At 37.0% G+C, this 20,573-nt stretch overlaps 1 protein-coding gene across 1 annotated transcript in view; it reads left to right on the top strand.

Moving 5' to 3' along the window:
* The first annotated feature begins 461 nt into the window (after positions 1-461).
* GRB14 (growth factor receptor bound protein 14) overlaps positions 462-20,573 on the top strand; it is a 111,698-nt gene continuing 91,586 nt past the window's right edge. The window contains exon 1 of the mRNA XM_034654658.1: positions 462-590. Coding sequence (XP_034510549.1) covers positions 489-590 — 102 coding nt within the window. The 5' untranslated portion in view covers positions 462-488. The remainder of the gene's footprint in view (positions 591-20,573) is intronic.

Genomic DNA, 20,573 nt, shown 5'->3' with positions numbered 1-20,573 from the left:
TGAAATTTGAAGTGAGATGAACCACAGCTATAATTAATAAACCATAACTTCCAAAAGTGATTAGTAAAATAGCATAGGGATGAATGCATTAAATGTTTGTAGACTTTGTCAATTTAATGGATCCATAAAAATGTCTAACTTCTCAGGATGGTTTTTGCATCAATAATTATATAGTCTGTATTTCAGCTTGGAAAATTATCAAAAATGCTGGTAATGGGGTTTCTATACCTAGCGATTTTTTAAAGGTCCCCCCCGAAAAAAGGATAGGAATACTATAGTATCAATTAACAAATTTTATTTTGACCCACAGAAAGTACATCACAGACTTTTGCTGTATACTTCATATATTAGTGTTGTCACAGAGTGGTACATGTTGGCCTTAACTTCTTAATCCTGTCAGCAATTAAATTTTACATTCCGCTTTATGTAAATTACCTCCTATGTTCTCTTGGTGTAGGAGAAAAAAGAAAGATCTTGATGTTCTGGAAATGCCATCTATTCCAAACCCTTTTCCTGAGCTATGCTGTTCTCCATTTACATCTGTGTTGTCAGCAGGCCTGTTTCCCAAAGCAAATTCAAGGAAAAAGCAGGTATGCATTTTAAAATTTTCTAATTCAAAAATCTTAGGAGTTCTAAATCCATACAATTTTTTAAGATATTCAGTAATTTATAATATTAACAAAGGAGCGGTATGGCCTATTTTAAATGACTATTGGCTGACAAAGTTTTTGGCATTATTTTCCTTTGAGGCCTCAGTTTTCACAGCTGTAAAATGGGAATGTTAAAACTTACCTACCAGGCTTTTGGGATGGGTTAAATGAGAGAATAGATGTAAAGTACAGAGTCTGGGAGCTATTATTATTTACAGGGTAGGTGGGAGAGTTATATGTGGTAATAGATTAGTCAGAAATTGGAGGAGGGTATTGGGGTGTGAAAGGGATTAGCTGGTTGCTTTAATACCTTCTTTAATTTTCCACATTTTCAACCCAAGCCAACCTCATTTACTAAAGGAAAATAGTATAGTGATTCTGTGGCAAAAGGTAATTGGAATTGAGAACGCAACATGAATTCCTTACCAGTGAATTCCTCCGTTTGGAGGCTTCTGGCTACGGAAGACAGGTGACTTCTTAGTGATGATGAGAAGATGGACTTTACTTTTATGATTTTGCTTTCTTTCTCAGTTTCTAGTTTGAGACTGACTTAGGCAAATTAGATTTCAAGGACCCAGCAACTATGGGGAGATCCATCATGATTATACATTTTGAAAAGAAAAATTAGTGTATCCTAGAATAATCCCATCTCTTCTTAATATATTCTCTCCCAATTTTGAATCAGCAAAACAAAAAGAGGCTTCACTAGGTGAAATGTACCTTGTTCTTGAAGGATAGAAGCAATAAATTTAAACAGTCAGATACTTGCAGTGAGGAGAGGGATGAGTGGAGAGAAGACAGTTGATCATTTCCCCACATCTGTTGTTCTCTTTCCTTTTTTCTGCACTTTTACCACCTATGATGTGTTCAATAATGTATGTTTATGGTTTTAGGAATGAAGGAAATACCCTAAGGATTAAATAGATTCTTGATGACATAAAGCGATAATAAAGACAGGAGGGAAGCATTCCATGGACTGTTGGGTTTTGATAGAAGTCTGGTATAACAAGGCATATATATATATATATATATATATATATATATTTGAGGGGGGCGGTTTGAAGTTTAATTGGTGCATGTGCTTTTTGGAAAAGGACTCGAGAAAGTGGGAGTAAATATTCCCGGAGCAGAGGTATGTTCTCAATTAGAGACTCTGATGGGGGAGGCAAGTCCTTAAGTGGGCGGGACTGTGACTTTGGATGAGGAGATGAACAAGGAGGAGATTCTTGAGAGCTTTATTATCAGAATGAGTTTTAAAGTCAGAACCCAAGCGAAGAACAGCCCTGCTGAAACGTCTGGGCCTTTAAGAGCTTGGCTTTTGGGTCAGGATATAAGATGGGAGTATGGGTGATAGATTTGATTGTGTGTCATGATGGTGGAAAAATTGATGATTGCCTGTGGGATCCAGAATGGGAAAAGGAAATGTCTGATGATGACATAATAGTCACCTGGGCAGTTTAATAGATTATTTCCCTATTTATCGACGGCCTGCTGTGTTCCTTGCACTATCCTAGGTTCTGGGGCACTGAGCTAAGCAAAAATCCAATACAAAGGGTGCTTACCATGCTGGGGCTTTGATTTGGAGTTGGGTTATGACTTAAGAGTTGAACAGAAGAATAGGAGTAGAGGAGGAGAGGTTCAGGCTTATTCTCACTTTGATTTCTAGAATGAACACTGGGAGAATGCCTGTGTGTGAGAGATGTCAGTGAGACAAGGTTTGTTCTGAATAGAGAGCAAATATGTTAATAGAGGGAGAATCAAAGAGAGGGTGGCTCTGGGTGCCAGGGTCTAGTCAGGGTGTGCCCTAAGGGTGTGTAGTCATCATCCTAAAGTAAGACATCTTGTCTTGGGGAATGATAGCATTTCTTCGGATCAGGTTTAGCAAATTGGCAAAATGGGAAAAGGGTGATATGTTACTCTTGACTCCAGCTGGTTTCCTGCTCTGGCCTTGTGTCCTATTTCCACAGTGACCTTCTCAGAGAGCAGTACACCCACACAGACAGCGGTGCTGTTTCATGAGCAGAGTTCTGGCCCTTCTCCTGGAGACCAGTCCCAGAGGGGTGATCCCACCCGGGAAGGGCCCTTGGCGCTGATCTCTTCCTTTGCCTAAGGGTTTGGATCTCTATGAGGAGAAGGATGTCCCAAAGTTGGGAAAGAAGAAGGTTCCTTTTTACATTCTTTTATGTTTCCCACCTACACTTTGCATTTAGAACAGATCCTTTGTTTTTATTCCTTTATATATTGCTCAGTTCTTTGGACTGAGTGATGCTTCGGGAACAGCTGACTCTATGTCAGTAATTTCCCAAGCTCAGTATCATTGTGACACAGATGACCCTTTTTCAAGATGATATTTCTGGCCTGATTATCTCTGACCTTCAGTTGAGATGATGTAAATGACTGGATGTGATAGGTTTCTATTGACTATTATTTATGGTTGACACATTACAGGAGCTGATGTCTCTTTTCTTTATATTCTCTCTTCCATTTGTTTTGTTTAACCATTCCAGTCATTTTAGCAATTCTTTTCTCCCTGTAGAAAAAGTGAAGAATTGCGCTTGTTATTTACGAATAATTGACCAGAAAGTTTGAAAGAATCCAGACTAGACATGTTAAATTTCATGTGGCCTTTCAAAACCACAGTCAAAAATCATTTTACAGGCCATAATTTTTTTTTTTTTTTACAACTTGAGACACCTACATAATGCATGAGTGGTAAAGTGCACTGAAGCCACAAATAGGATATGCTTTATCTCTGAAAATAAAATGTCTCAAAGTGTATAATACTTACTGTATGCTTTCAGTATTTTTATTTTAAAATAAGAGCTAGAATAAGATAGAATATGGATTCTGCCTTCTCTCTCCTTCTTGTTATAATCCTGCCCAGATATATTTCCTAGGCATATTTCCTTGTGTTTATCAATAAAGCAGATTTAAAGCAGATTCCTTTAAATATATGGTCCAGAAAAATTACTTGCAATTTAGACTTTATGTTAAAAGTTACTAAACTTATGAATTTAGATCTCTCTCTCTTTCTTTTTTTTTCTTTTTTTCTATTTCTGATTGAAATTTACCAGGAAGTCATCCCTTAGCACTTACTATTTGAAGAAAGGGAAAGAATAAGAGATCCTTAGCCCTTGCAGAAGAATCAGCGTTTGTCTTGTGTTTGTCTACCCTCAGGTAATTTCTGTGCTAGGACTCAGCTTGTGCTGTAGGTCTGGTTAATTGCTTCCCAGGACTTTGTAGTGCAACTTATTCAAAATAAAGTATCTGAAGATTTTAAAGATAAAAAGATACCCATGAAAAACTGTGTTGTGGAGTGTTCGAGCTGGAAAAGAACTTTGAGGTCATCTAGTTGAATGCTGTTTTACAGATTAGTAAACTGAGGCTAAGAAATGCTGTGTGGCTGATGGTGGCACAGTGAGGACCTGGAATCTGCATTTCTTGAGGCTTTGAAGAGTCTTTTTAAGGAAGGTCCAATTTCCACAGAAGTCGAAAACTGTAAGAGTAGCACAAGGAATAAACATGCCAGTGCTGTTAGTTATAACTGCTCATAATACCAGAGCAGGGGTAACGGTACCGTTAGTTAATACTCATTTAAGGACCTAGATTCTTTTTTTTTTTTCCTTCTTCTTCAACTGTAACTATCTCTTTGTGTTATTATCTTCTAGCTTTCTTCTCCACCTTCTCCCTAAAATTGGTATGAAAAATTTATCAAATAATTGACTTATCACCAAATAGGATTTACTAGTATTACTAATAACCAGATGTTGTGTGTAGTTTACAGTACATAGTTAGAATGCCAAGAAGTTGTCTGTTATCCACATTTTATGATTTTTTTGAAAAGTGCAAAAACCAGAAATGATTTGCCTGTACTCTTACAATTTAAATAAAGGGAGATCAAAAGACTATCATGTCTGACTGTGCTTTGCCCCTTACCACACTGTTTCTGATCTATTCTGTATTGAATTCAGCCTTTTTGTACATCTCAGAAAAACAAAATATCTTTCAAATAATTAGGAAATTAGTTTTCCATATGCTCTGCCTTTGATTTCTTTTTTCTTTCACATATCAGAAACTATCAAAAGACAAGTTCATCTCTCCCCAAATTAATGGGCCTCTGATGTCATTCCTTTGTGATGCTAGTAATTAACCCAATTTGCATAGTCCTGTAGGACTCTTGCATGGCTGCTACATTAACCAAGCTGTCCTATACTCATTTCTCCAATATTCACAAAGGTAGAAAGCAATAAATTATAGTCTTGTATTCCCATTTTCCAGATTCAGCAATTAGCAAGATTTTGCTTCATTTGCTTCATCTATTCCTTTTTGAAATTTTTATTGTCTTTGTTGAAGTATTTTAAAATGAATCCTAAACATCCTCTCATTGCATCCGTACTAGTTTTGTATGCATCTCTGAAAAATATGTTGTCTCCTATAACCAAAATGCCGATATTGTCTATAACAAAAATAACAATAATTCCTTGGTATCACAATCAAATTGTCTCAATTGGAATGATACATGAAATCCTCAGTTTATAAACTGGTTATATTTCAAAAGTCCTTAAATTAGCTCTTTGGAAATTTAAATTCATTTTCAGATGGAAACAGCATCATAAGTTGCATTTAGTTTCCCCCAGGCCATTTTACAAACTCCCATTTAATGTGAAATGAAATGCAAATATCTTATATATGCAGAAAAAAATAAATAGAAACAATACTTGCTCCTATTAGGGTTTCAGACAAATATGTCTTTCCAACAGCAATTTGCTACTTCTGAATGTTGGCACTTGATGAATATCATTTTTCTTAGGAGGAATTTGAAAGTACGCAGATCTTTGTAGCAGTATTGAAGCGGGCGTTAGAGGAGGACTCGTAAAGGGTAGTCACTGGACCACCTTTCTCAGAATCAGCAGGAATGCTTGTTAAAAATGTTGATACTCAGACCTCTTGTAAAGCCCACTGAACCACAGTGTCCTGGTGAAGGGTATAGGAATTCGACTAATTTTTTTTCTCTTTGACTTCTGTGGAAAATCAGGGGTATTCCTATTCCCTGTCACTTTTAGACTCTGGGGCAGTCTGACCTTTCAAAATTGTGCACAATATCATTTAGTTGAGAAAAGGTAGGAATATTACGAATGGACTTTAGTTGGTATTTTATCCAGGTATTGATTGTTTGGAAGAAACAGAGCCTCACATGAACTAGTCTGAAAGGTTATGTTATAGTCTCCGAAGGCCAAAAGTTCACTGATCTCATGAGAGATTGGAATCGGGGAGTAGAAAGTTAGCCAAGATCAAGGCAGCCACTTTCTCCATTCTTCCACAAGCACAGCACGTAATCTCTGCTTCTTCTATGTCCAATTTATTCTCACATTTGTCTTCAGTCCTGCTTGTCCTGATTGCATGTCAGTGCACCTGGCCCCTGATGGTCACCCCATTGGAGTAAATCTTTCCTCCTGTTCATGGTTCAGCACTTGGTAAGTGACTGGAGTCTACATCTGGAGAGACCTTTTGGCTGGGTCTGTCCAGCTCTTATTGAGTCAGCTGTAACCAAAGGGGCTCAAGGGCCTGGACCACTGCTTAGCCAAGTTTGTGAGAACACATTCTGTGAGCAGGAAGTTCAGCTTCAACAGATATGGTGTATGAAGGTGGGGAAGATAGAATGGATGACTAGTGCTCCAGGAAAAAAAGATCTCAAACAAACAACAGTGGACACAAAATCAAAGCCTTTTTGTATACCTATGATATATGGTGATCTACCAGTTAGTTTGGCTGACTGGCCTAGACAGTTCATAGTGTCTACTTTCTTTGCTTGAATTCACTTAATTCAATTGAAGCATATTTACCTGACAGTGGCTTCAGTTCATGCCACCCTTCAGTGATGGTTCTCTTTCTTGGCCATTGTCTTGAACTTGCATCTTAGTGATATCCCTTAGCCTCTGCTGACAGGAGCTACCAACTCAGGATTCTCCCTACTTCATGCTGGTTACTTTCATTTGTAACAGAAGACAGCTGTCTCTTCCTATTTTAAAACTTAAATCTCCCAGCAGATCTGCTTGTCAAGGTTTTATTTCCAGTTTGAAGGTTGCCTCTAATTCTTGGTTAATTGGCAGGGTACATTTGCAATCCAAACTTTATCTGCAATATGGGTTTTATTTTTCACTGCTCCTAAAAGCTCAGCTTCTGGTTTGTTTTTCCCTAGGGGCATATATTATGTCCTGTCAACAGAAGGAAAATTGGAGCCATTCATGGTTCAATATAAATGTGGATCTTAATTAATATAAAAAAGCTTTGCAGTCTTGTGGATGTTGCTTTTAAACATATTAGCTTATATAGAATAGTAAGAAATTCCATTGTGTAAGGATACACGATGTGTACTTGAGCGGGGATAGGCAGACTTGGGCATTGTCCTTTTGGCACTCTAGATAAGGGATAGCTCAATGGAGAACCTAGGAAATGGCCATAAGTCTTTGCCAAGGCACGGGAGCAGAAGAGAGCCTTTCAAAATCAATTTAGGAGAGAAATGGGAAAGCTGATATAGGGAGAGCATTCTTTACTTCTTATCCTTCCCTTTGGATCCACTTATTTAGCATTTTTCAAAGCTACAGAGAAAATAAACACAGGAGGATTAATATTCTTTTTTTTTAAGGTTTTATTTTTAAGTAATCTCTACACCTATTATGGGGCTCAAACTCACAACCCCAAGATCAAGAGTCTCATGCTCTACCAACTGAGCCAGCCAGGTGCCCCAGGAGGATTTATATTCTTAACTAGTTTCTCAATTCCAAAAGATCATTTATAAGAGGACTGTTTATTCACATACCTTCGTCCATAGATGAAATGTTACATGTGGTGGTTGGGTTGTTAGGGAGCCAGTAAAAGTTTTTAAATCTATAATAGTTCCAAAGAATGGTACATTTACAACATCCTGGGCACCACGTATAATATTGTTTCTATGGAAAGATAGGAGTCAGTATGATGCGATTCAAAACACTGGACTGGAAATCTGCAAACCTAGTTTTTAATATCATCTTGCTGCTGCTGAGTGATGTGATATGAGCCTTTTGCCCACACTTTCTAGGCCCTGAGAGTGCTACAATTTTATTCTATTCGTAGAGTGAGTGATTCTGGTGGGTTTTGAAGTACTAATGACTCCATCTAGTAGGTACAGAACTTTTAGGAGGCTTGTTTGGTCCCACTGGCCTCAGAATTTTCCTCTTAACCTTTGTTCAGATCTTCCTACGTGGTCACCACCCCTCCTGTGATAAAGGGCACATTTGGGTGTCATAGGTCAAGGAGCACAGTAGCCACCTTTATGGTGATGATAGGGGCAGGAGGTCAAAGTCAAGGTCCAAATAGTAGAGAGTCAGAAAAGGTGTCACATCTGAGACGGGCCAGGTTAGGTGGTGAAATTCTATTTAATCTTGGAAATAAGGATGTGACATTAGATGTGAAACATTTGAGGCTGGCATAGGTCCAGTGCATTTGGTTCTGCTTGGCTTAAAGGGTTGAGGTGGTCATAACCTCTAAGTCCTTCTCCAAATTCCTCTTGCTCTACCCTCTAGTAATCTATTGGTTGCTCAAGACAAAATCCAAGGAGACCTCTTTCTGGTCTTTTGTCAAGTACTGCCACACCTTTCATGGCAATATTCTGGAATCCATAAATGTCTTTCTGTCTTCACTTCTACCATCCCAACTTTAGCCACTACCTTCTCACATTCTAGAGGCATAAAATGGCCTTTGTCTGTGTCAGTCTATTTTGGTCCATTCTCCATACACTTGTTAGAAATGAACTCTTCGAAATGTAGATCACATCATGTCACTGCCTGGTTGAAAACTTTTTGATCAATTAGCATGAAGTTCAACTTTGTACCTTGGCCCACTAGGATTCTACATGATTTGGCTTTCTGTCTACCTCACAAACCTCTTCTGCATTCTACTTTTTGTTGATTATATTCCAGCCACAGAGGAGGGACAGTCCTACCTGTTTGTGAACTTGGCATCTTTTATTCTACCTCAGAGCCTTTTGACTAGACTACCTACAGTATCCCTCACCCCTCCACACTTGTTTTTTTTAATTTTATTTTCCCCCAATCCATCACCTTTTCCAGTACATTTCCTTGGCTGTACTTAACATAATATGAATTGTTGCATTTATCTATTTGGTCTAATTATTTATTGTTTTTCCTTCCAAGTGGAGTATCTTGTGTTCCTTGTTCTTGGGTTCTTTCATGAAAAGAATGAATAAGTGGATTATTGAATATAAATAGTTCAAATAAATGTTAATAAATTGTGTTTGACATATTTATTCTAATCATGATTAGTTATCTTCTTCATCAAATTAAAAAAGTATTTCTAATTCTATTAACAGTATTTATTAAAAAAAATAAAATCACATGCTAAGAGCCTGGGCCAATAAGATTTTTAACAGTATATATCTTTTGCTTTTATTACACACATAGACATTTTGTTCATGTGTAACAAAATTAATGGGTGTATTTCTGATTTTGTACATTATACTTATTTAATGAGATTATAAATAAAAGGTGTTTGGTGAACCGCTATACTCCCTTCCAGCTTACCATGTGTATTTTAAAAACCCCACATTAGAAAAAATTAAGTGGAAATATCAGTTGGGTTCATAATACAAATCTCTCAGAGCAAGGAGTGGTAGGTGTTAGCAAATGTTTTAATTATTAACTATTAATATCATTGCGGAATGACTTGGGCCAGTGCTTATGATGTAGAAATGCAGACATATACCCCTTGAATATATAAAACTTTCCAAGGGATGTGCAAACTCACAGGTTTAAGAGAATAGTTTTCAGATCCTCACGTTCCACATGTACTTTTTCCTAAAACTTACCTTTCTGAGAACCCACCTGCGTTCCTAATAACATTCTCAGCTGGTGCATTCCCCTGGGGCATGCAAACCTCCAGGGCATCACACACAGGGAGAGCTTCCTTTAATGATTAATCAAAGCACCACAAATCAGAAGGAGTTCCTGTCTTTTTATGCGGTAAATGAATTTCTGTTAAGCAGAGACATGATGAGGAATGAGAATTTTGGTTAGTGTTGAAATGTTCTGAATTCAGATATATGATTGTGTGAGGGGACTGACAACAGCTTTCACTTTTTATTTTTCAGTTTTTAATAATTGACTTTAATTTCTCTTTCTCCTGATTCTTGTCAGAGCCTATGTAACCTTTGAGGGAAAGTTTCCTAAGAGCAAAGTAAATAGCGCATCAGCATGAAATACTGAAATAGTATTTTGTCAGGTATTTAAATGTATTTTCTGCTATTTTCGATACTTGGGATAAACCAATAGGTGAAAGAAAATGTGCCTGTGAACACCTGAGGTGCTGTGGGTTCGTGCTGCAGGTGAGGTTCCCTGGGAAGCCGACTTGGAGCACAAGTTTGCCTGCAAGGAGTTTACTGGAGAGAGGTCTTGAAAACTGCCTGTGGGAACGGACAGAGGGAGAAGCTGGGCTGCAGGGCAGCCACAGCAGAGGCCTCAGTAGATCCCACAGGAGCTCTGGAGCTGGGTGGGCCTTACAGATTTGTTCAAAATTGGGGCAAAGCGACTGGGCTCCCCAGGAAGGGCCTGACCATGGCAGCTCTCTTCAGCTGAGTGCAATGGCAGGAAGGGAGGACTTAGCTCAGAGGGCTTGCTGGCTGGTGCTTGCAGATGGGAGGCTGAGTGCTTCAGCCCTGAAGTGGGCAGGCCTGGACAGGGTGCCACAGCATCTAATAGTTAGTAATTCTGATTCTTCTAAATGCCACAGAAATCCTTTCTGAAGCTACAAGATTTTTGAAGATAATTGGATAAACTCAAGGAAATATTTTGTACGTGATTTTTTTTAGATTTTTTGTGTGTTTTTCAATATTGTGTTTAAAACTGACGTTGTAAAATCATATCAAATCACATGAAGAATATATTTTAATAGGCCAATCAATTCCCATCCCATTTTATCATAAAAATACTTTAATATTTTCCACTTTCTTTTAATAACAAATATACTGGCTATTAGACTAATTTCTTTAGGGTATATACATCATTTGCTTTCATTAAAAACATCAGAAATTTTTATCTTGACGAATAGTGCCATTTTTAATTTTATACTTGGTTTTTATTTAATTACATCCAAAGGCGGAAAATCAAGGTAGGAATGTAAGCTTACACAATTACCAAAGGAATTCCATGTCCTTCCTACCACTTCATGATACACCTCAGAGCTCTTAGTTCTGTATTATTTTAATTTTGACTGTTTTCACCTATTTCTCTTATAAGATATAATCTGTAATTAATTTTCAGTGTTTTTAAATATATTTTTTCTCAGAATGCATACCTTTATTTGAATTGAAAAGTAAACTTGGACCTTATTTGATAGAATATAAGTCCAATTTGGCTGACTGATTCGAGAGTGAGGACTAACTTTTCTAATTATATGGTTGACATATTCCTTAGATTGAATAAACTAAATTTATAGCTCTAAACTTTTGATGAAAATGTATTTAAAGCTCATTATAAGACAATGGCATTTTATTTAAAAAATTGGGAATAAGTCATGCAAAAACGTCACTTGTATGTTGGTTTGGCCAAGGTGTGATAAAATTAATGCTTTACCCCCCAATTTTTCTGTGTGTATTAGTTTGAACAAACTGCCTTTAAGTGAGAGAGTAACATATCATTAATGGTAAATCCTCATTGATAAACTATCCAGAAATTGAGAAAGTGAATGAATCTGATCGGTAACAAATCTTTTTCAACTCAGATGGTTTCCAATTCATGGTTTTCGGTTATGTTATTAGAGGCCCTAATTGATTTATTGGATGATGGACCATGAAAAATGAATTTTAGCTCAGATGGAATTTAATGATCGACATTGCTTTCTACCAACTCTGCACTCTCTTTTTTTTCTCCCTTACCCAGCTTAATTTTTATCTCTGGTACATATCATCTGGCATATTATATGCTCACACATATATGTGTTTATTCTCTGTCTTTTCCCACTGAAACATAAGCCCTGTAAGAGCGGGAAATTTGTTTTATAAACTACTCAATCTCCAGCTGATTGAGCAATGCCTGACATTTAATAGGCCCTCAATAAATTTTGCTGAATCAAAAAATAAATTAATAAATTAATGAGTGAGGGAGGAGCAGAAGAAGTTATTATTATTAAGTGAAAGAATGAGGGAATATTTGGGAATGTACTGATAATTTAATATAAAAGATAAAGAGTTAGCAAGAAAACTTAGAAAAGTGAACTTTAGTTTAGTTACTGGGAGGGGTCTGATATTGTTAGATGTTAGAGATCCAAGTCAGGATAAACGTTTGAGTATTGATTTACCACTATTAGCACATTCTAAATTTGGATTACCCTTACTCAGAATAAGTTCTGTTCTTTGTCTCTTTGGTCCCCTTGTGGGCGTTTTCAGTCTTACCAGCCTGTGTGTGCCAGTTAAAAAGCACGTATACTTTATGGGGCTGAGTCCAATAAAAGCTTTTCAATCAACCCACATTCATAGTGGAAGATTACTTTCATTCTTGGGAAGGGTGACATATGCGTGTGAAGCCCAGTATTCAGATGAAAGGAGTACTTTGGTATTATTTAACTGTGTATTGGCAAGACTTGAGCCAGTATCTAGTTTCTCTTTAGAGACATTTTGCATTATATTACAGTACTCTTACTGTGCTGTGCCAGGGAAATTAAGATCAGCTGGAACACTCTGTAGGTCATTGGCTTGGAATCTCAGGGCACTGGGAACTTGATGTTTTGTTTTAATGACCTCATTTAGGCTAAACCTGTCTTTGTCCCAAAGGCTTATAAGAGCCTCTTTACAAAACCATGTCTGCACCTTGGGAAATATATGGGAAAGTTTTAGAGAAAAGTGACTAAGTATTTGAAGGCATTGGGTCAACCTCCACGTACAGAGTACTTGATAAGTGATGACTTGTTAGTTAAGGAAGATGAAGAGGGTGTATAATTCAAGTCCCTTGAACATCGTTGTAGCCATCAGATTCCATGATGTCTGAAACATACTTTGATGGTTCAAGGGGGTATTTTTAAGAAAGATGAAGAAGTGTTTACAGGTCATGTAGCAGTTCATGGGACTTGGGTTCTGGCAGATGCTTTCTACAGAGATTGCCAAAGGATGTCACTTTTGTGGAATGAAGCACCACCTCCATATTTCTCAAAGTGGGAGTATATGATGCGCGTATACATATGGGGTGTGCGAGGATTGTGGGAGGGCCATATGGGAAGTCGCATGATAAACATGGAACACCTTTCTGGAACAATCATTTTAATTGAAAATAGGGGGAAATATTTTTATATTAAAATAAACACTCTTGTTTTTATGAGCAGAATGCACAATTTACATGGATTTTTAAGAACAAATTTAATACCTTAGTGTCGTTACCTACCCAGAGATGGTGAGGGCTGTGTAATTTACTTTCTTTTGCATTTTCATTAGTTCTGGTGGAAAAATTTAAGAAACACTAGTGTTGTTTTCAGTGTTGTGGGAAGTGGCTTTTTGTAATCCTTGGAGGATTGGTTATCAACTCTCTTTTCCTTCCCAGCTTTTCTCTAACTAAAATTCTTTCTCTCTAAAGCTTCTCTGATTTTATTGATACCTATATCATTTAGTATTGAGGCTTTTGGGTTGTTAACCATTTGAGGTTTTTTTTCCACTCTGCTTTCCTGCAGCAGGAAGCAGGAAGCAGGAAGTGGCTCTCACCAAAGTCTCTGAAGGCCACCTTATTCTGAAGACCTATTTCTGTGCTTATTTTGATGTCTCAGCAGTTTGGGGCATTTTTAACTATTCTTCCCTTCTTGAAACACTTTCTTGACTTCTGTCTCTTATGGACCTCTGTGTAGGATCTCAGTGTTGGTTTCCTTAGGGTTTTGCCCTAGAACTTTTTGTGTTCGTCATAGTTTCCTTTTATTGCTCGGGTGATCTCACCTACTCCCATAGCCTCAACAACAATATACATAGACGTCTAGACCAGTTATCCTGGGCTGCCTGCTAGATATCTTCACTTATACAATCCATTGACATCTCAGGCTCTTCATATTCCAAACAGAATTAATCCCTTTTCCTCTTCAACTTGTTCCTTCTATGTCTCCCTTGGGAGTGGCATACTCTACCCATACTAGAAATAAAAAATCTTAGGTCTTCTTAATCTCTTCACTATTCCTCTCTCTCTTCATCTGATTGGTTACAAAGTCCTCTTGGAAAAACAACTCTTGACTTTATCCATTCTGCATTAGGTGTCCTGCTTTGAGATAAACTACCAGGTCAGTTCTGTTGCATTATCAGTCTGTTTACTTATCAGTGTTCTGCTCTCCAGGAAGCTCTCTAGAGGCAGCAAGAGCCAAGTCTGCCTTGGACATCAATGCATTTCCAGATCTTAGCATTGTGCCTGGCACATCGTAGGTCCTCTGTAAATACTTGCTGAATGAACAGAAGGTTCAGATAGCACTTTTACCCAAAGTAGGATTCATTTCTAAAATATCTGATAGATGACCATCCATATGGTCTCCTTGAGCATTTTCAATGATAATGAGTTTATTTTGCTTGTGATCAATAAAACCCCTATATAAATGCCTTCTTATGAACTGCATGAAAACCAAGGCTGTGTCTAATTTGTTAGAATAAAATTTAATTGCTTAGTTTTTTGGTAGGATTTTACCTTTCCCTATTTAAATCTTAATTTTGATCCACTTTCCCAGTATGTCAGAATGTTATTGAATTTTATTCTTTTATTACAGTAATTGTCCCACTCAGCTTTGCTTCATATGCACATGGGAATAGATGACATTAATATCTTTATTCAAGAAGGAAAGAAAAGCTTGCCCTGTTAGCCTGCCCTCAAGGGTGATGCTGGTGGATTAGTCAACACTAAGTTTCCTCAACATGTTGCTAATCCATTCAAACAATATTTATTGTCTTCTTTGTACTAGTCATTGTGTTTACATTTGTCCCTTGAACAACATGGATTTGAACTATGTGGGTCCACTTATCCAGGGTTTTTTTTTGATAATACTGTAAGCATGCTTTCTCTGACTTATGATTTTCTTAATAGTTTTTCTTTTCTCTAGCTTACTTTATTGTGATAATATAGTACATAATACATATAACACCTAAAATATGTGTTTATCGACTATTAACGTTACAGGTAAATCTTCTGGTAAACAGCAGGTTACTAGTAATTAAGTTTTTGGGGAGTCAAAAGTTATATGTGGATTTTCGACTCTTTGGGGGGTTGGTGTCCCTAACCCCTGCATCGCTCAAGGGTCAGCCATATAATTATGTTGTCATACTTGTCTTACTCTATCTTGTCTATCAGCAGCATTATGAGGCATTTCTCAGTTATTCTTTAGACATCAAGATATCTTCAGATCTAGATACTCCTTTGACCTATTGATATAGAGGCTTACTTAAATGGTAATAACTTAGGGATTATTATCAGTAATGTTTATTCAGTTCTTACAATGCACCAGGTGCTGTGCTAAGAAGATAATAAGTTTTATAACATCCCCTTTTCCCAATACATCAGTGAGGTAGACACTATCATTATATCCATCTTAAAGTGGAGGACATTTAAGTTTAAGAAATATTCTATAATTTGATCAAAATTGCACAGCAGGGAAGTGACAGAAGCCAGATCTAAACTCAGACTGTCCTATATCAGTAAGATTTACAGACTCCTATTAACCCTTTCTTCCTTCCCTCCTCCTCCTTCTTTTTTCTTTTTTTTAACTTTCAAAAATATTTGAAAACAAAAAAGGAATATTTTTAATAGACCAGGCCTATACTATGAGTAGCATTAAAGGGTACAGTTCTAGAGGTGGACATCGCTGAGACGTCACTCTTATGTGGCATAACCAATGTGCCTAAGGGAACAGAACCAGTTTTAGATTATTCCAAAGGTTCTTTTCACTCAACATTAACTTGGATTTGATTAACTTATTTCTAGATATATAAAATTATAGTAATCACACAAATCAAATAAAAAAATGCTTTTTAAAATGCTTTTTCCTTCTTTGCGAAAAATGATTCATCTAAACTAGGCAGACCGTATCATGGATTGTGGAGGTCCGTGCAGTTGTACAACAGTCTGACTTCTTTTCTCTTACACTGGTTTCCGAGGCACATATATCCTTCCTTTATATTAGTGATGATATAATTTGCAAGGCACTTCCAAACATGTTATAACTTTTATCCTTTCAACATAGGGCTGTTGTCAGTATATGAGTTAGTTTTATTCAGTTTTATAGATGGAAAGAGATAGGATCAAAGATCAAGAGTTAAATCATACTGTATTGTATGACAGAGCCGGGACTTGAACCCAGATTTTCAGATTTCAGTTCTAGCCCTGAGTACCTAACACAAAATTGATAGGTAGCATTCTGTTTAAAAACTGCATATAAAATACCCACTTTGTGTTTTCAATGATTACAGATGTTATGCAGTGAAACATGGTCTGTGATAGTAGGAAAGAGTTGTCTTTTAAACTGCATGTGAAACCCAACTTTAATATATCCTGATCTTCCTTTACCTCTAGTGTTTTTCTTGTGGTATTGGTATATTGCTTTTGGGAAATAACAGAAGTCCTTTTTATTATTGTTTCAGGAAATGTCAGAAATCCCTTATTATTATTTTTTAATTTGTAGGATTTTGAATGATTTTTTTGAAACTACCAGGGAAACTGGATCATTCTCAAATCAGGATGCATTCTGACTGAAAGAGTTCAGCTGTACTCTGGGGTGTTAAATTAATTTTCATTGACAGACACTTGCCTAGGATTTAATTGAGATTTAAGTTAGTAAAAACCCAGCCTTGTGGCCTAGAGAGCAATTGGACAAAGTAGATGAAGTAGAGAGGAAAGTATTTTCTCAGTCTTTTTTTTCCCCCTTGGGCAGAACCCAGGTCACCTGCAGAGATCAGGATGCAGACCTGTCCCGCATTAGCAAGTCAGACACACGTCATTAGAATGAATGCAAGGCTATAAATATCAGTGCAGAGATTACTGGTTTATAACACATGGGATTAAAAAATGATTCAAGTATTTAGAGATTGAATTAAATTCCATTTAATAAAAAGAAGTTAGCAGTCCTTCACTTAACAATATGATTAACCTTTAACCTTAGAAAAGTTTTTTTTTAATATATATAATGCTTTAGGGTAGCAATTCGCAAACTTCCTCAGGGATGACACATACCTAGAGTATTTGATATAAATGCAGGTTCCTGAGCCTTATCCCTGGGGAGTCTGTTTCTGTAGGTCTGGAATGGGTCTGGATTTAGCTTTTGATTGAATTTTTGTTTGAGTCACTTTAAAAATAGAATATTTCTAATTCAAAAAGATATAAGCACCCTTATGTTTATTGTAGCATTATTTATAATAGCCAAGATAGGGAAGTAACCTAAATGTCCATCAGTAGATGAATAGATAAAGAAGATGTGGTTTATATATATAGTGGAATATTATACAGCCATGAAAAGAGGATGAGCACTTGCTATTAGTGACAACATGGATAGACCTAGAGGTTATTATGCTAAGTGAAGTAGGTCAGACTACAAAAGACAAATACCATATAATTTTACTCATATGTAGAATCTGAAAAAACAAAACAAATGAATAAACAAACAAAAAGCAGAATCAGACTTATAAACACAGAACAAATGAATGACTGCTGGAGGGAAAGAGTGTGGCAAGCAGAGCCTAATGTATAAAGATATTGAGTCACTATGTTATACACCTGAAACTAATGCAAAATTGTAAGTCCACTCTACTAAAAAAAAAAAATTGTTTTTAAAAGGCCTATTTGTTGTTTAATAAAAACCCTCCATGGCAATGGGAATTGTCAGGGCTATATGACTGCAAAAGTGGCTGTTGAAATAGACCACACTCGGGGGCGCTCTTGAAATGTTTTTGTCTGTGGTTAGTTCCAAATACAGACAGCAGAGGGGGCATGCTTTAGCTGACCCAAAGAACCTGCTACCCTGATTGTTTTAACATGAAGTATTCTAGATTGCATCGTTAATTCATTTCATTTAGACTATTAGAGAAGTATCATTTGTTGAAACAAATGATCTGTTTTAGAAGGGACCATGTGATTGGAAGTTTTTGTAAGTTAATTATTTGAAGAAAAATATTTTAATTATGTATTTAAATAATTCTGGTTTTTTCCCCCATTTTCATATTATGATCTGAACAGTGGTTCTAGCTAGTATTTCTTATAGGTTGGGTTTTTATTTTTAGTTGTAAGAATTAAGAGTCTGATATGCTAAAGAGTTAGATGATGGTAGAACTAGAATTGACAGATGTCTCCTACAGATTGTTTGTTGAATAAAGTTCTGTAATATTTTGCCTAAGAATTGAAGATATATGTCATTCAGTCCATATTCTATCATTAAAAATCGGAAGTGAGTCCCACATCCCAGAACTTTTTTCTCTTTCCTTTCAGACTCTGTGCATATATAGATACTTTTGTTTATAATTTGGTGTTCTTTTTTATATGGCATTTTTCCATGCTTGCTTTTGTCAATTAATGCTCTATTAGTAACAATAGAATAAATCAACTTGGATTAGGTTAAGCAGAAATGGAGTGCCTCTTTTGCCATTATTTTTGTCAAATTGTGACCTTTTTTGAAGGCAGAGACTGTCCTTTTTTATCTCTTCAGTTTCTACTGTGAAACATTGGACAGAATAAGGAGTGTCACCACTGGCGTCAATTCCTAGATACAAGCTGTGATGGATTAAAGATGGCTATAGATTCTTTGCTATGCCTCACATTCCTGTATTGTCCTTCAGAATCTTGGAGGGGTCTGATTCTTTGACTTATAATATAGTGGAAGTGACACTGTGACAGTTTCTGGTCTAAAGCTTTAAGGGACTGGCAGCTTCCATTTCCTGTTTCCTGGAACACCGTCTTTGGGAAACGTTATCTTTCTAATGTGAGCCTTGTATGACTGTATTGAGACCACCGGAGAGGCCATGGGGAGTCTCTCTGATCAGTAGTCTCAGTTAAGCCCGTCTATTTAGCCATCCCTGCCACGATGCTGGACATGAGAGTGAGGCAGTCTTGGATCCTCCAGACTAGCCCATCCACCAGCTGCATACCTTGACACCATGTGGAATTGAAGAATTACTTAGTTAAGTCTGCCCTCCTATCCACAAAAGCATGAGATACAATAAAAGAGTTGTTTTAAGTCACCATGTTTTGGGGCAATTTGTTATGCAGAAATAGGATAACCAGAACAAAGAGAACCTAAGAGAATAGATGGTGGAAACTGGAAGGAACCTGGGAGAATATCTTATTTAACTATTCCCCTTTGTAGGGAAAAACTGCATATCACAGTCAGTATTCTAATCTGTCTTTGTTGCTCTTGCCTCTGGAGGACCCTATAAGATCATTGATTTTACACTTCAGAACTGGTAAGTAAAGACCTATAGATACAGCCCTGAGATCATCTAAAGAACTACTACAGTGACAGAAAGAATTTTTGCAACCTCAAAAAGGACCTGACCCCCAAACAGTATTTATTCCAGAAATACTTAGTCCAGCTATTTTTTATTACTTAACTGCTATGACAAAAAGTTACATTCTAGTATAAATAAATGTATGTTTTACTTAATATTCAAATATAGTAAATAATACTAGAAAAATAACCCTGCACACAAATAATGAATGCTCACTTCCTATACAGGCAATCTCAACATGTACGCAATTTGTATTTCAAAAATTCTTTGGTAACTTTGGAAACTTTGGATGCATTTTTCCATAGGATCAATGATTTTAAAATTTTACTTTAATATATAATGTGCCTAATGTTTAAATCATCACCTTATTTATCAGTTTTCTGTGGGAAAATGCTTTCCAAATCCCAGCTTAGTATCTATGAACCCATCAGTCCAACCTCCCCCTTTATTAGTCTTTGGCAGAAGACCTGGGTTCTATTCTTTCTATGAGCAGTGGGAGTGAGCACTTACTTACCTTGCTCTTAGCACCTGCTGATGGCAGATGTCTCCTTATGACTAAGGATGAAGGAGAGAAGGTTCTGGGGCCTCCATGCAGTTGGAGAGTGTGCTCTACTTGGTGTAAGGAGAAAAAAGAGAGTGTGGTTCAGGACTTATTGTTGGTTAAATTTCTTAGTTCAGGTCAGCTCCTGCAGTTTTCCCTCCCTTCTTTCTTCCAAGTGTCCTGGAGATTGCTTTCATTTTCATCCTTCCCAACAGCTCCCTCCTTTCAAGGTATCAATTTTTTTTTTTTTTTTTTTTTTAGAGAGAGCGCACATGCATACGAGGTGGGGGGGGGTGGGGGTAGAGAGGGAGAGGGAGAGAGAGAATCCCAAACAGGCTCCACACCCAGAGCAGAGCCCCACATGGGACCCGATCCCACCACCCTGAGACTATGACCCAAGCCAAAACCAAGAGTCAGATGCTCAACTGACTGGGCCACCCAGGTGCCCCTCTTTAATTTTCTTTTATTTCATTTTCTTTTCTTTTCCTTTTTCTTCTCTTGTTGTCTCTCTTTCCTTCTCTCCCCTCCCTTCCTCCCTTTCTTCCTTAGTTCTTCCCTCCTTCTGTCCTTTCTTTTTTCTGTCCATCTACTTACCCACCCTTCCATCCTTCCTCTCCACCCATTGTCTTATTTCTCTTAAAATCAACCTAATTTCTTTTAGGCCTTGGGAGTTGTTAGTTTGTATAGTTAATTAAATCCTTCAGTTTATTTTTAAATTCAGGGAAAGTGAGTTGCACCTTTACTGGTTATATAACTAAGACAAGTTATAGGTACTTCTAGATTGTAAGCCCTTGGTAAGAGGGACTACAGCTAATTTTTCTCTAATCCCTTTTCACATAATTTGAAATACTTAGCAATATTTATGTGTAAATGAATAAAAATTAAGGATCAC

This window comes from Ailuropoda melanoleuca, chromosome 2 (assembly GCF_002007445.2).
Source record: "Ailuropoda melanoleuca isolate Jingjing chromosome 2, ASM200744v2, whole genome shotgun sequence".
Classification (NCBI taxonomy): Eukaryota; Metazoa; Chordata; class Mammalia; order Carnivora; family Ursidae; genus Ailuropoda; species Ailuropoda melanoleuca.
This window is presented reverse-complemented; position numbering and strand designations above follow the sequence as displayed.